The sequence below is a fragment of the Lissotriton helveticus genome, chromosome 10 (genome assembly GCF_964261635.1).
Source record: "Lissotriton helveticus chromosome 10, aLisHel1.1, whole genome shotgun sequence".
NCBI classification, from domain to species: Eukaryota; Metazoa; Chordata; class Amphibia; order Caudata; family Salamandridae; genus Lissotriton; species Lissotriton helveticus.
Window position 1 is genome coordinate 644,687,324 of NC_136071.1, and position 12,874 is coordinate 644,700,197.

The 12,874-nt window shown below is 45.2% G+C and overlaps 1 protein-coding gene across 1 annotated transcript in view; it reads right to left on the reverse strand.

Moving 5' to 3' along the window:
* Positions 1-12,162, reverse strand: part of XYLT1 (xylosyltransferase 1) — a 700,441-nt gene extending 688,279 nt beyond the window's left edge. The window contains exon 1 of the mRNA XM_078663177.1: positions 11,524-12,162. Within this exon, the coding sequence (XP_078519303.1) occupies positions 11,524-11,763 (240 nt within the window). The 5' untranslated portion in view covers positions 11,764-12,162. The remainder of the gene's footprint in view (positions 1-11,523) is intronic.
* Between the last annotated feature and the right edge of the window lie 712 nt (positions 12,163-12,874).

Sequence of the window (12,874 nt, forward strand, 5' to 3'; positions counted from 1 at the left end):
ATACCAGGAAACTTAAGACACCCCGATTTATGTCAAACTGGCCCAGTCACCAAACATACCAAGCCTGTGCGCAGCTCCAGAAACTTTTCAGACAACTTGATAGTGCTAAGCCTATATCTGACCTTACTATTGACAGTAAAACCTATTGTAGCATACATAGAGTGGAAAAATGTTTTACTATAAAACCTGCCACATTAAGTAGGTTTCCTAGCTACGTTATTAACATGCAAATCAAAGAATGAATTCATAACCAGTCTGCCTGACTCATTGCCTGCTAATCAACATGACCAAGTTTCTCCACTTCTTCAAGAACTATCTTGCGTATCTATTGAACCTCACATCCATTTCCAAATGCTATGTTGATGACTGCACTCGTTTAGCAAATTTGCGTTCTCTTTTCATCGAACTGAGGCCTACACGAGTGGATACAGAAGACAGAACCTTTGGCTTGACAATAGTCAGAAAAGCAAAAGAAGGCCGTTGACGGATTTCTGTTCTCACTTTAAATAGTTAACATACTCTTGGATTACTGTATTCATCAATTGATGTGAGTTTAGTGAGTAGATTTTTTCCCTTGCCATTTTTAAAACCTGGCTAAAGCCCCAGATTTTCTTTCCTAACTCCTGACTTAAGTTACTTGCCAAGTTTAAAGATCTGAACCTACCACAATGACTTATTTCATTCTGGTGCATATTTTCTCCAAGCAATCCTGAACTGACCCTAGAAGCACTCAGAACTGCTTGCACATGATCATGGCTCTCTCCAAAACTACTGTATTCTACACTGCCACTATCCACATGACTCTGAACTTTGAAAGGTCCTAACACTCCTACTGTTCTGATCTCTGTTTGCTAGTATACTTCAAACCTAAATGTCTGCACATTAGAGAATACTTTACACTTAGGTCCATGGTGATAATCCTGTCTGAGTCAGCAATGGCTAAATTCATTATGATCTGAACGCTATCTTGAGTCCTGTGCAAAAGGTGCTCGAGTCTCATGATTTATGTGGTTACTGGGTAGGAAGTGGATCATAATACCACTCCTCCTCAATAGTTTGCATATGGTTAAATTGTTTAGAATCTCAGTAGAGAGATGATACGGACTGAACATCATTAAATTACAAAAAGTGTTTTCATGGTGCATTATTCCATTTAATCTAAAGAAATCAATTAGATGTTGCCAGCACGACTGCCTCGTCCAGTTCCAAGACGTATACAGCTTCTTCTCAGACATATGTGACATTGAACATTAGATGTTTGGCTGAAGACGCTCACGTATTTGGAACAATAGACCAGGCCCAAAATTCCGAAGAACTAGTTTGGCACATACTACAAGCCCTTAGTTCCCAGGATAGGAAGAGGGGTGGGGGGCAGAGGGCGATCTGCCATGGGACTGCTCATAATAACGTGCAGTCATATCAAGAGAGTTCTAGTGGCCATGTCCACTCCCATAGGGGTCTCCTGGCGCTTATCTAATAATATGTTGTTACCCAACAGTACTCAATTTACTGACTTTTAAAGGATGAAAAGTTGAGTATACCTGAAGGGATTCGAACACGTGACCATGATATCACACACATTACCCTGGTGGATGCATTAGTCAACTAAGCCACTTGACCCAGCTTCACAATGCTGCTTTAGAGAATAAAACCCAGTCATTCTTGGAACCTCCCAATTGGGTGAGTAGTAATGTCTCTGGCCAAGCATCACCCCAAGAGTCTGGCACAAATAGGAGCATAAATATGGAGGTGTAGCTGATTGTGTCAGAATAGTGGGGAAGCTAGAGTTCCTTTGTACGGGGCCAGAATTAGAGAGTGCTGGCTGCTTTTCTGCATTTGACAATAATCTCAGGAAGAGACCCACCTCTATAATCAGCCTGCATATTATTTACTATGTGATTCAATACAACTTAGGATGCAATAAATATTTTAGGTCTGTTAGTGGATGACACATTTCTACTTCTAGTATCTGTCTCTGTTGTAAGTCCTGCTTCAATTTTCACGTCCTTTTAAGTTTCATTGTTCAATTCTCATCTTTTCAAGAAGAGACACAGTTCTCACAAGTGACCCCAATGTCTACATGTGTTAGTATATTATGCAAAAATACCATATTAAAAATAGACAATAACAATGCATTGGATAATGGTATTTAAATAATATAAACACTTCTCACAGAAATAAAAATACATAGAATACCAACTAGTGTGTTGCTTAAAGTGCGAGAATTCAGCCATTCTTGCTTTGCTCACAGGATGACATTTCAATTGAACGGAATAATACCCCATATTCCCGCCAAGTCAAGCATGAGACGTTCCCTGTTTTGAACAGCACAAGCTGAAAATTAGGCCACTCTTAGTATATTAATGAACGTATGTCGCTGTGGATTGCTACGCTATGATCGGCCCCATTTAGTCCAAATGTTTGCTTACTAAATCCAGCTAATCAGCAGCGGCCCTTGGGCACTGAACTCAGCTGCTCAGATGGATTCCCTGTCCCTTGTGGTTGCTCCATCCACCAACGCAACGTTCCACTACTCTGGGCGCTAACAAGCGGCATTTAACGGAAAATAGGAAATCTCCGAGCCCAACGACTACTGCCTTCAATGCAATCTTCACTAAATGTAAATCAGCGCTGTAAGAGCATATTTAATGAATTATTACGTGCACTGCTACAGTTGCAAATGGTTAACCATCATAAGTCACTAAAAGGCTCTGGTCACTGTGCACTTCTGGAAAGATATGTGGCTGTTGACCATTCATGAACTCTCATAATCACTGTGAGCACCACAGGAACAGAAAAATCCTGATTATTTTGGTTCCCAGCAAATTAAAGGAAGGGGAAATGGAAAAGGGAACAAACTGTACCCTCTATATTAATGTAGAGAAATACAAATTCTGTGCTGAGCGTGTTATGTGAAATTATGTGATTTGAACTCAGACCGGGCACACTCCTTGTGTCATCATTTCTGCTCAGATCACTATGACATATTTCACAATGATTTCTGAGATAGCTGTACTTTATAAGTGCATATATACCATGACACACCCAAGAAAATGCACAGAAAGTGCATCTAAGTTTAGGTAATGGACGGTGGATACAACAGTTTACTACTTTAATTCACATATGATACTACTAACCATACCCCCCCACTTACAAATCATAAATTCTCTTTTTGATTAACCATTCCTTCAAAACCTTATTTGTTCTAACCTATGTACTCATCACACTATTATAAAACACAAAAAGAATTCTGTGTAGTCCATCCTTGCGGTCTTACAATATCTAACCTCTGCCTTCCTATTATCCATTTTTTTCCACGTTAATGAACACACTCTATTAATCTCAATTAAATCCTATTAACTTAAGCCACTACTAGAAGCTGTAGAAAATATATAAAACAGTTTCGTCATCAAAGCACAAGACTAATCCAATAACCAACAAAGTTACAGCAAAAATTAATAAGCACTGGATAAATCACTAACTTAGGGTTACAGAGTCACATTATACCCGCCATAAAATGTTCTAACGCATCATCAGGGGCAGTAAAAGCTATATAAATTCAATTATAATGGAATACAATACTTTAGGTAATGGTTAGTTCAAACAAGCCTAAATAGCCACAAAACATATAGAGCAAATAAAGTCATTCCGAACCGTCCAACTGACAAAATGATGGGTGAAATGTTTAATTATGAGTACATGGAGAAGGGGCAGATTGATAGACAGATACTCTATTTTAGAAAACAGCATAGAAGCAGAACATGATATTGTTGATACCACGTGCAGTTTTATTAGGCTCTTGAATGGTATGTTGTAAAGACAGGATCTCTCTCCACTTCCAGTTTAAAGGAAAGGCCCATGCTTGACAGCTTATTTTCCAGCAATACTTTCAAAAACTAGATTGACCTCCTTTTTCATGTCAAAATTACCCCTTAATTAATTTTCTCTCAAAGATCCTGCTCTTGGACAAAACATTTGCATCTTGCTGCCCAATACATGGCTTGTTCATATCATTTCAATGCAGCTTGATACTCTCTGCCATTCCTACCCCATCTGTACACACTATTTCCCTTCCCTACATTTCCGTTATCTCAAAGATGCAGTTTACTAACGATGGGGTAACCCAGTATCCCTCAGAACCTGGGCAGTTATACAAAAGAGAAACAATTGGTTCTATCGGGTAATTATTTCTTCAAACAATTGACTTGCTCAATGGTCTATTCATGAGAGAGATCAATTACTTTCAACAACACAAACAAGGACCATCAATAGTATTTATATGAGCTTTTATAAATTGCATCATTCATAAATACCCAAAATGACTTTTTCATAAGGCTGTCAAAACAACATATAGTGTGCAACAAGGGACATTTTGTGCTCAGTGATTCAGTGGTGGTATCAAATATATACAAAGTGATAGCGGGAAGGGGGGGAAATTATACAGGGGAAACGGCCAGAGATGCAAGTCTTTAACCAGAGCTGCGGACTGGATGAGTCCGTTTTATTGCAGTCTTTTAAAATGGTCCGTAGGATATTCGTCGACGTTTTAACCCTAGTACTACACTACTGTACGGTCAATGCGGGTCTTCATCAGGACTGAGGGATGGGGAGACAGCCTCGCGGTATCCTGAAGTGACTCAGGGGTTGTCACACCATTTGTGAGTCTTCATGATGGTGGGGCTTGGGTCCACAGAGGAAGGTCTCCATGTTAAGATCGACCTCCCCAATTGGCAACAAGGTTCAGCTTAACTGTAAATTAGATATGCTGCCTCATCAGTACCTCCACTACTTGTTATGCATTTATTTCAAAAGTGCAGAATTATTAAAATCCTCCCTTCACAGACAGATTTTGGGAAAGAGTAGACCTTGTTTGCATGCTCTTTGGGTCGCATGTTGACAGAACCTGCAGTGCAGCTGCAGCATGGAAACCTCCACTACTGCTGAACAGGTCAGCAATTGTGCTCTAGCTCTCCCTGAGGCAAGGTTGTTAAATCTGATGTTTATCCTGCCTTCGGAAATGGAGGGCGTGAGGGAACGGGGTAGAAAAGGGTTAGTGTCTTTCAGTCGAGTAAGTAGGTTGCGCCCATTGCTGTAAAAACTTTACTCATGAGCTGTAAATTTGAACACGTTCTGTTCTATCCTTCCATCACAGACTGAGAGCAGGGGTTTCATCTATCTATCTTCAAGGAAATGTAAGTTTGTTACTAGTAACCAGCCGCGGGCCGTGCAGGTAAGAGCGGTGGTGCGCGGTGGGGGTTCAATGGACGATGACGAGGGAAAATTGATTATGTATTTAATTTTCCCTTGTCATCGTCCGTCGAAAATCCTCCCCACTGGGCCCCACTGCTCTTACCTGCACGGGCCGCGGCTGCTAGTAACCAGTTTTTCAAGTAAAATGTAACGGTATCCTACAAATACATTGCACAAATTTTTGGACTACTTGTCATCTTCCAAGTTCTACCGGGGTTTGCTAAACTAATAAAATGGATAGAACAAAAGTAATGATCAGATTGTGTCTCCTATGCTCTTTGTACATGTATCCCTGTTTACCCCATTTTTTTTTACATTAGAAACCATACCATTGTGGTAACAAAACAGCACAGCTAGACAGAGCAGAACAGGTGTAACATTACATGGAGTGTGAGCGTTAGCAAAGTTGGGGGGCTTTACTTAAATATGGAAACATGTCTGTAATTCTGTCACTCTACTTCCATAATCTCGTACACTAATGTGTAACATACATGCGCCAGTTGAGATATTGTCTACAGATTGCAAACAGGAAACAGGCCATAGCAAAATGTCAAAGGCAAGTCGAAGAGTGAGTTTACAATTTGGTGCGCCTACAAACACACACAGGCATGCACAGGCAGACACATGAACACAGACTAATCTACAAAAACACTTACAAATCTACCCACAGAAGCACTTTCACACAAAAGCATGCACGAACTGCCGCACAACGCCACAAACTTGCAAACACACACACAGATAGGCACATTAAAGGAAAAAAAAACACACACCGCGACAAATTCAAACACACGGAGGAACACAGAGAAAGGTTTTTGTTTTTCTTAGTTTAGCAATTTATGGCCGCTGCAAGCGGTGATTGACACGAGACAGCGAGGATTAATGCCAAAGGCTGCCTTGTGAATTAAGAAGGGATTCATTTAAAAAGTCCGTGATGCTGTTAAGTAATTTAAATTGTAACTGCATTTTTAACTGCATTTTGACAGGCTCCCGAGTTGTCTTGATAAAACAAAAAACAGTGATCGTAAAATGTGGCGATGAGGCAATCTTTCGTAGGATAATGTATTCCCATACTCCCCATACCCTATTGCAAAATCCTGCTTGTATGCTGTGGGCTGGGCTCCAAACGGCAATGCAACTTCTTTCAGCAGCAAATCACATCAAAGGCACATCAATTACTGTACTGTAACACTGACAGGACACGCCGATATAAACACTCATACCGTGTCCTACATCTGCAGCAGCAAAACGAGGGTTTAAATGAACTAGGGCGGCGGGAGGGTAAATGTAAAGCACCCTAACGAGATGAGGATTACTCATGAATCGTGAGGAGGGCTGGGGGCGGGTGAGGGGTCTGTAGGGGGCCATGTGTGGAAAATTCGCATTTATTGGGTTGGAAACGGGCAGAGCTGCGTGAGAACAGAGCCACGGGTGGTAAATATGCACCCCACGCCCCCGCCTCTCAGGACTGGGGAGGGGGCTGTCAGAGCCAGTGAGCTCCTTCACAATGCTTCACAAACACTGCAGAGCACAGAGCGCATGGCTGACACGGAGATGGAGACGCAAATAACACAGCCCTCTCACATTTCACAACCCGCATACCTCAAGTGTCAACGCGGGCAGGACGAGCCTGAGGCGATGACCCCTCGGAGCCCTATCAGGAGGGAGACCGGAAGTAGTAGTGTCACGCCTCCCTTCTCAACCTAAACCCCATCACAGTCTCTACACTACGTCATCAGAGACGTAGACGCAGGAGACACGTGCTCTTTGCCACTCGCTGCCTAAAGCTAAACAACGCCAACCCCAGAACAAGACAGAAGCAAATAACTGTGCCACTTGACCTCTTAAACCTCAGGACTACAGACCCCCAGAACAGACTAGCAACAGTGAGTGCGCCCTCCAGGAGCCTTGATACCCCTCATCCCCAGCACACAGAAAGAGTAGAAAGTAGCATCTCCCTTCACCCATCCAGCCAATGATCCCAATACAGAGGAAAAGCGAAGAAACATGGCCATCTCACCTACATAAAACAAAACAACTGACACCCAGCACTGAAAGGCAAAAAATAAATCAATAAAACAGTATCATGCGTCCCTTCAACCCTGCCAGAAACTTGCCTCACTCAGGACCTAACCAATTGTGATTTTCAGCACAGAGTAAAGGGGTGAAGATAGTACCTTTTCACAGTTCATAATTTAACCACCACTGACACCCCCAACACAAAGTAAACGGGGAGGGCGTGTCATTTCATACTCTATATAGTCCAACCGCCACTAATCACCAGAGCAGAGGGAACGGGTGAAGTGTATATTCACCCCTCATAACTTCACTACTCACATCCTGTATAGAGTAGCAAGGGAAGAAATACTATCATATAACCCACCTTAAAATAAGCACAGCAGATTGTAAACAGGGAAGGCGGAAGGGCAAAAAAATGAAATAAGTGCAATTCCTCCCTTATAACCCAAAATGACTGATCCATAGTACAGAGGGACCGAAAAAAAAAAACACTGTCATTTCACAACTCACGTGTTACATTCCACTATTTCATATCATTGAATAAAAGGGCAGAAACACTGTCATTTCACCCTACCCTTTACATCATGAACACAAGTAATTACTGGAACAGAACAGCAGAAGGAAACACCACCACCAAGTCAGCCCTAAAAGCCAGACACCACTGATCCTCGGCACAAGGAGGCAGAACACTATCATTTCAGTCTTCATAACCTCAGCATCAGATCCCCATCAAAGAGAAAGATGGATGGGTGCGGGTGAGACGCCATTTCACCCGCCATAACATAAACAGCAGTGATTACTGGGACAGAGGGCATGGATGACATACGAGAGCCAATTCACCCCTTAAAACCGAGTGGGAGAGAATGACGAGGCACTGACGTGGCAAACTTTCCAACTTAAAACACAGCCTTCGTCAAGCCCCGCCCCCACCCCATGTCATTCCAAAATAGGGAAACAGATCACACTACATAACCTTTGACCCCATAAATACCACAGACCAAACTAACAGTCTTGTCAGTCGGAGGCATTTACATTCTACTTTTCGTACCCCCACAACCCGGAGTTTCTTCCTGGCCCCACCCCTGTAGAGGGCTACAGAGGTAGGAAGTCATCCATCATGTCGCCTGTCACGAACTAACACCACAGCGCCTCAGCCCCTTTCACAGAGCGTTGACAGAGAGGCGCGCATCCAGAGCCCTGCAACTACCACACCTCTCACCCTGTGTGGAGCGGTATAACCAAACATCAGTCAATGCTGCCACACAGCCGTCCCTTCCACCTACAGAGAGGTGTTAACAAACAGCTCTGTCAGCATAACCCTTCAGTGACCGCCGGGACTCCCCTCACGGCAGAGGATTGCTGTCAATATCACACCTCACCCTTCTCTTACTGTATAGAGCGGTATAACCCAATATTAACACACAGCAGTGTCAATATATATCCCCTCAGTGCCTTAAACCGGGACTCAACTCACGTCAGAAGATTGCTGTCAATATCACACCCCACCTTGTCGTACTATATAGAGCGGTATAGCCCTTCAGTGCCTTAGATCGCCGGGACTCCACTGAGTGCAGAGAGGATCCCTGTCAGTATCACACCTCTCGCCCTTCTCTTACTGTATAGAGCGGCATACACAAATAATAGTCACTGTCCCTACACTGCCGCCCCTCCCACTTACAGAGAGGTGTTAACACACAGCACTGTCAATATAACCCTTCAGTGCCTTACATCACCGGGACTCCACTCACTGCAGAGAGACGTGCTGTCAATATCACACCTCTAACCCGTCTCTTACTGTATAGAGCGGTCTAAACAAATATTAACACACACCACTGTCAATATAACCTTTAAGTACCGTACACCGCCGGGTCTGCACTCAATGCAGAGAGGAGTGTTGTCAATATGCCCATTCACTGCTTAGGGCAGCCGACCCCTCTCTAGCTGTAAAGAGCGATCTAAACCGACAGCTCCATCAATATCACCCTTCACTTCCATCACCCGCTGAAACCTCTTTCTGCATAGAGCGGTATTAGCAAACAGCCCAGTCAACATCCAATTTCTGTCACACTGCCAACAGTTCCCTTTCTTTGCAGAGCGGTTCAAGCAAACAGCGCTCTCAGTGTGACGCTTCACACCGATGACACTTCTCTTACCTTACGGAGTGAAGTAAATCCTCACCTGTCTGTATAGAGCGGTTTAAGAATACAGCGCTGTCAGTATCCCCTGACTGCTTTAACAAAGCCGACCATTCACTAATTGCGCTGATTGGTATAATTAACTAGCATTGTCCATACCACCCTTCTTCGCCTTCACACCCTGATCCTCCTGTCACTGAATTGTATTGTATTCTAATTGCATTTATATAGCGCTTTCTATCCCTGAGGAGAAGTCGAAGCGCTTTTTCAGCGGGTAGCATACTACTCTGGAATGGTATAAGGAAACAGTGTGATTCATATAACCCATCTACACCTTCACGTCGCTGATTCGCCTGTCCCTGCACAGAGCGGTATAAGCAAACAGCGCTGTCAATATCACCCTTCATCGCCTTCACACCTCTGACCCTCAGGTCACTGTACACAGCGGTAACACGCACCGGTAGCTCCGCGGTAACGGCGCAGAGCGGTATTTACTTAGAAAACAGGCACTGTCATTATTTACTAACTTAATGCCGGACGGACCTTCTGTCCCTGTACAGAAAATAGAACTGTTAATAATACCCTCCCCTGCTGTCACCTATCACACCGCTGCACCACCTGTAACGCTACAAAGCGCTATTTCCGGACAAGACTGAAAATGTCACCCTTCCCCGACTTAAAGTCACCGACCCTTTCAAAGCCGTTCAGGGGGTTCTAAGCTTGTGGTACTGTCCGTATCACTTTACTCCGCTGACCCTCTTATCACTACAATGCAGACGGGAAACATGAGCAAACCGCACCGCCGCGGCAGGTTCCACTAAACACCGGTTTCACAGGATCTCTCACGCCTATGGGTACCATTAAATAACCACCTGCCAGTACCATTCACTACATAAAAGATGGGTGTTCAGCATAAAGAGGTCGAAGGAGACAATACCATTCCATCAGTCACACACTTAACTCGGCTGGGGTCTGTGTGTTATACCTCGAATCTACAGGAGAAATTCATGACATTTTCCACAGGATGCAAACTACACAAGAGCATTCACGCAGGCTGTCTCCCGCACCACCTGCCAGACTGCCAAACAACGGAAACTTACAAATCCCCAACAGAGGGGGCATGGGATGTGAAAGGAACTGTGTCACACGCTGACGTCACGTGTGTAGTACCAACATTCACCCCAGCTAAGAGAGTCGTGCACTGAGTGTTCGGTGTCACATCGTGAAGATCAAGGAACGAGAGCTGCCAATCAACATACACAGTGGCAGAACAAACCATGCAAATCAACAAACACAGTGTCAGAACAAACCATGCCAATCAACAAACAGTGACAAAACAAACGACAGATGTGGTCGCGTCTCACCAGAGCTCCCGCCACCTTCCAACAAAACTCACGCGTGAAAGCGCAGCAGAGCTAGCATCTTAAACCACTGAAGTGCAAAACTGCGCCCAAGCCCACCTCTTCATCAAATACCCCCCTGATATCCTGAGATACTGGGGCAGCGGTGTGAATAGACACACGGGGCAGTGGTGGTGTGTAGCAATGGATGTTAGAAGCAAGAAGACCCTCATCGGCACACAAGGCTCACAAACACACTGCACAATCAAACGCAAAGAGCTGACACCAAGTAGCATCCCTTGCAAAGTTTTAGTGGCTGCGGGGATGCTGCCGAGACGTCACCTGTCATTAGGAGAGTGCCAGCGAAGGACCAGCGCGTGGAGTCACACAGCCTCACGCTGATGCGCATCCTTCGAACCAACACACCGAAGTACACATCTTCCCAGAGCCCAGCGAATCAATCTGAAAAGCCAGGATCGGATTTCAAGATCACACCGGCTTTGAATGGCAAGGCACTGTGCAGAGGGGGCACCGTGCTGCTGTCACTGACACGATGCCCAGAGAGCGCAACGCTTTCCATTTACATCCAAGGAGAGTACAGTGTGGGGCACATGGCACACCAAATAGGGACAGGGTCAAAAATCATGTGGACGGTATTACTCCGGAGAGATTTTTGAGAGACATGAATGGGAATTTAAGAAAACGGGGTACACAATTCAGCAAAGAGGCTATTCGCAGCCCTGAATGGCCGGAGCAGAAGGGATGGACGGAGCGAGCCCTACCGGTGCTTGGCTGTGGAGCGCGGCGGCAGCGGGTCCCTTGCTGCGCGCGGGGGGGTGCAGCCGCGGGTCCTCGTTGCTGCTGCTGCTCCCCCGGTCCCTCTTGTCCCGGTGCTCGTCCCCAGAATCCAGGCTGCTGAAATTCCACACGATGAGGGTCTGCACGAGCAGCACGGTGAGCGCCGCGAGGATGGCAGTGCGCGAGCGGCGGGCCAGCCTGCGGGCGCACGAAGCGGCCACCATGATCAACGGCCGGCCGGCAGCCAGGCGCGCGGGGGCCAGAGGGTCCACGGAGCAGCGCGCGCCACCGCCGCCGCCGCCTGCAGGAGGGAGGAGAGAGAGACACAGCCAGCTCAGCCGCCTCTCGCCGCCTCTCCTCTCCCCTCTCTCTACCTCCAGTACACACACCAAGGGGGCCGGAGCAGCCGGCAGACGTCACCAGAGATGGGAGGAGGCCAGACAATGGTGGCAATGTGGCAGAGCGGGAAGGGGAGGAGGGGAGGCAGGGTGACACCCAGACAGGCCGGCCAGGGGAAGAGCCGGGAGGCCGGCCAGCCTGAAGCATCTGAGATGGAGTAACCCTAACCCCCAGGGTACCTCCCGCGGCTCTCACGTGTGGCATGCATTTCCCTGCTCTGCTGCGTCAGTGTTTAGATTACACCCAGTGTGAGGTTTCGAATTTCCCATCCTTTCAATACATCTGAACTTTGTTAAGCTGAAAGGCGTGAGAGATTTTCAGCACAGGGGAGTGAAGAGGTTAGGCGTAAATTGATGAATGAAACACAGCCACTTGAAGGAAATCACAACAAATACAACACGTCTGGAAGTCAAACTAGAAGCGCACAAGTCACATCAAACCCTCGTTATGATGCATACACAATGAAATCATACTTTCATACCTCGTACAGCAAACGAGTCACTAATTGCACTCACACACACACACAAACACATTCACAATAGAACCACATTGCTCAAGAGATACAAGAAATACACACACATCATAATACACATGGTTGAGACTAAAAGTACACGTGCGCAGACACAGCTAAAGAACAATTTAGAGGCACACCAGCCATATACACACAAACACACACACACACACATCAAGTCATCATATAAACATATCAGAATCTTATTATATATATTGCTCAATTTCATCTCTTCCAGAGTAGATAGAAAAGCAAAGCATCACACAAATGTGGATTATGAATGCACTTATATAACTCACTGCACATATATATGCAAAAGGAAAGCCATCTAAAACATAAATACACAGCTGAAAAAACGGGAGGCCAAAGCACATAAAAGCAAACTTAACTGCACACACACTAAAGCACACATGCAGCGCTACATA